Consider the following 3,343-nt stretch of genomic DNA (forward strand, 5'->3'; position numbering starts at 1 on the left):
TCGAAAACGTAAAATATAAAAATTTTATAAATCGCTTGCATGATGTATTAAATATAGTCAAAAAATAAATCGCATTATACAAATGGATTGTAAATCGCGAGACGAATCTAATGAGTCTAATTAGGACGTAATTAGACACTAAATTGTTACAGTAATACTACAGTAAACATACTTTATGATGAATTAATTAGGCTCATTAGATTCGTCTTGTAGTTTACAGACAAGATTTGTAATTAGTTTTGTGATTAGTCTATATTTAATACTTCGAATATTAAAAATTTTCTTCCAAAAACATAAAAATATAAAATACAAAATGAACTAAACACACCCTTCACCACCCATCCAAAAGATAAGCGGCCGTTTAGTTTCCAAAGAGTCCCAAAAATTTTCGGACCGGCACACGTTTCCTGTGGAACCAAAAAATTTTGGTCCTCAATACTGCAAGCGTTTAGATGGCGAAAATTTTTGACCTGCGCACTAGCAGCATTAAATGCGGGCGAGTGCCGCGAATGAGCCGGGGCCCTTGCAGCAGGGGTTCCTAATAGGTGCGGCACTGTAGCATGCGGGCGGCGAAATTTTTTTGCGGTGGCGACGTCCGGAGGCTCAAAGCCGGAAATTTTCGGGGCAGGGAACTAAACGGCAGCTAGAAAATAGAGATGAGCTCGATCGCTCGTGCCTGTCCAATCAGACCAGACCCTCAACCCGGCGACCAGTGACCGGGGCGACGTGATGCGATGGCCGATGGTAGCTCGGGGCTCGGGCTAGGCCGTCGTTTAGTTGCATTTAAAATTTCAAAAATTTTAAAAAAAAATTATGCGAACGAGTTGCAGTTTGTTTGGCAACTCGCCAGGTGCGTGAGGCTGCCGGCGTGTTCGACTCCCATCGGGAGCAACGCGGATGTCGCACCGGAACAGTATTTCTTCGGGTACTGTAGCATGTGTATGGTGTGTGTGGTGTGGTGTGAGTGCTGCAGGTGTGTTATGAGACTTTTAGGGAGCCTCATCTACGTTGAGTTCAGTCAGCGTGGGCGTCCAAAATTTTACATGACTGGTTTCTGGGTGTTATAAAAAAAGATTTTTTATCACATCGAATCTTTAAACGCATGTATGAAGTATTAAATATAGCTAAACAAAATGAATAATTACATAGTTTGTCTGTAATTTGTGAAACGAATCTTTTGAGTCGAATTAATCTATAATCGAATAATAATTGTCAAATACAAACAAAAGTGCTACAATATTTTACGCCTAAAATTTTATGCATCTAAATCAGGGCTAGGTTAGGCTGGCCCGCTGCTACTATTTGTAAAAGACCTGCAGATTCCAGCAAAGTGAGAGCCGATGGGCCCGGATTCCCATGTGCCCTGCCCCCCCCCCCCCCCCCCCCCCAGGTACAGTGCTACTGCTCCGCCTGCACCCCCGCCGCGGCCCGGCCCTCTTCCACCCCCCCTGCCTTGCACTTTCCTGCAATATTCCACTTCCACACCCTCTCTGCTGCCATCCACGGCCACTTTTCTTCTCGCTCTGGGTTTCTACTGTCTTTCACATTAGCGGTAAAAAAACTGGTAATGAACTAATGATACACGTAGACGTAGATGAGCAACACGCCAAGATGAAGAGTACGTGTGTTTTTATTTTAATGAACTTCAGCCTCAGATCGTAGCCGATGGAGTGAAGTCGAACTGGTACACTCTACTGTGGGTGCACGTCTGGTTCGACACTGTAACTGTTTACCGTAGTGTTGTGTGTGCACGCGCGGAACATGTGCGCCGGAATGTCACTAGCAAAGTTCAGAGCCTTGTAGACTTGTATAGACGGTAAAAAAACGCGAGGAATTGAATTTTCTACATCAACTCCATTATAAATCTACCCGCGTGTCCCTCTCCGCATCGCCTCAAAAACCTCTCAAACCCCACCGGTCCACCACCAGTCCACCACCACGCACCGTCGCGCTCAGGCCGCCAGCCCCGCATCACGACGAGGCCGGAAGGCGCCATGGCCACCACCCGCGACGTCTCCACCACCGCCGCCGCCATGTTCAACGTCTACCAGCCCCTGCCGGCGCCGTCCACGGCCACGCCCCGCGCCGCCGCGGCGGCAGCAGCAGCCGACGGCGGCGGCGCCATGGCGGTGGTCCCCGCGAAGCCGGTCAAGAAGGAGGGCGGCGGCGGGAAGGACCGGCACAGCAAGGTGAACGGGCGCGGGCGGCGCGTGCGCATGCCGATCGTGTGCGCGGCGCGCGTGTTCCAGCTCACCCGTGAGCTGGGGCTCAAGTCCGACGGCCAGACCATCGAGTGGCTGCTCCGCCAGGCCGAGCCCTCCATCCTCGCCGCCACGGGGTCGGGCACCACCCCGGCCGTCTTCGTCTCCTCCTCCGCGCCGTCCACGTCCTCCTCCTCCCACTACCACCAGCAGACCGTCCTCGGCAAGCGCCCGCGCGAGGAAGGCGACGCCGCCGGCGCCGCGGCGGCAGCGTCCGCGTTCTGGGCGGCCCTGCCGGCGCCGCCGCGGACGACGGAGGCCTGGGGCTTCTCGCCGCTGGAGGCGCAGGCGGCGGCCGCGTACGTGCCGATGGCGCAGGCGCACCACCACCACCTCAACCTGCTCGCCGCTCTCTCCGGCGCCGCCCGGCGCGCCGAGGAGGAGACCCGGTGACTCGATCCGCCACAGCTCCTGACACCTTCTACACCCGTCGCTCGCGCATTGATCTTTGTCCTTCTCTTCTTGGCTGCGTTCTTGGCTTGTTTTGTGCTTGATTGATCTCCTCTACCAGTCAGTCCGTCCATTGGCAGTGTCCTGCGTGTCGTCCAAGATTCGATGAAAGAAGATTGCTGTGGTGGTGCCTAGTGCTAAATGTAAATACCAGTCCTTGGTTAGATCTTACTTCTACATTCGGGTTAAACTAAATCGGGTAGCTCGCGTCGGGGTATGCCGGTCTGTGCTAGGTTTTGTGCGCCTTTTGATTCCATGGAACCTGTTTCGGTTAGCATCTTGTCTGTATCATCAGCCCAAGAAGTCATTTAGTACAAGCATAAATTCCTAAAGCTGGTATTCTTTTGCGGTCATTTCTTATTGTCACAGTCAATTAGCGATAAATTCTCCATCTGATCGCGATGCTAATCATGTACTCCGGCCAAAAAGCTCGCTAATTTCGAATTCCTTTGACCCTAGCCTGTTGATGCTGCACAAGAATCCATGGCCATTGGATTTTTTTTAGATGTGCAATGCCCATCAATCCAGGGTAGCTACAGAATGCAGATTACAGCAATGATAACACTGGGACTGGGGAGAGAGGAGACGACTGGACGAGAAGAGGAAAGAAAGAATCAAAGAATTCCCTTTCG

The 3,343-nt window shown here is 51.7% G+C and overlaps 1 protein-coding gene across 1 annotated transcript; it reads left to right on the plus strand.

Annotated features, from left to right (window-relative positions):
- The first annotated feature begins 1,885 nt into the window (after positions 1 to 1,885).
- Positions 1,886 to 3,064, plus strand: LOC120656563 (transcription factor TCP7-like). Its single transcript, XM_039934690.1, has one exon. It carries the CDS (start codon positions 1,995 to 1,997, stop codon positions 2,652 to 2,654), a length of 660 nt encoding a protein of 219 aa, XP_039790624.1. The 5' UTR covers positions 1,886 to 1,994; the 3' UTR covers positions 2,655 to 3,064.
- Positions 3,065 to 3,343: the final 279 nt, after the last annotated feature.

The sequence above is a fragment of the Panicum virgatum genome, chromosome 1N (assembly GCF_016808335.1).
Source record: "Panicum virgatum strain AP13 chromosome 1N, P.virgatum_v5, whole genome shotgun sequence".
NCBI lineage: Eukaryota > Viridiplantae > Streptophyta > Magnoliopsida > Poales > Poaceae > Panicum > Panicum virgatum.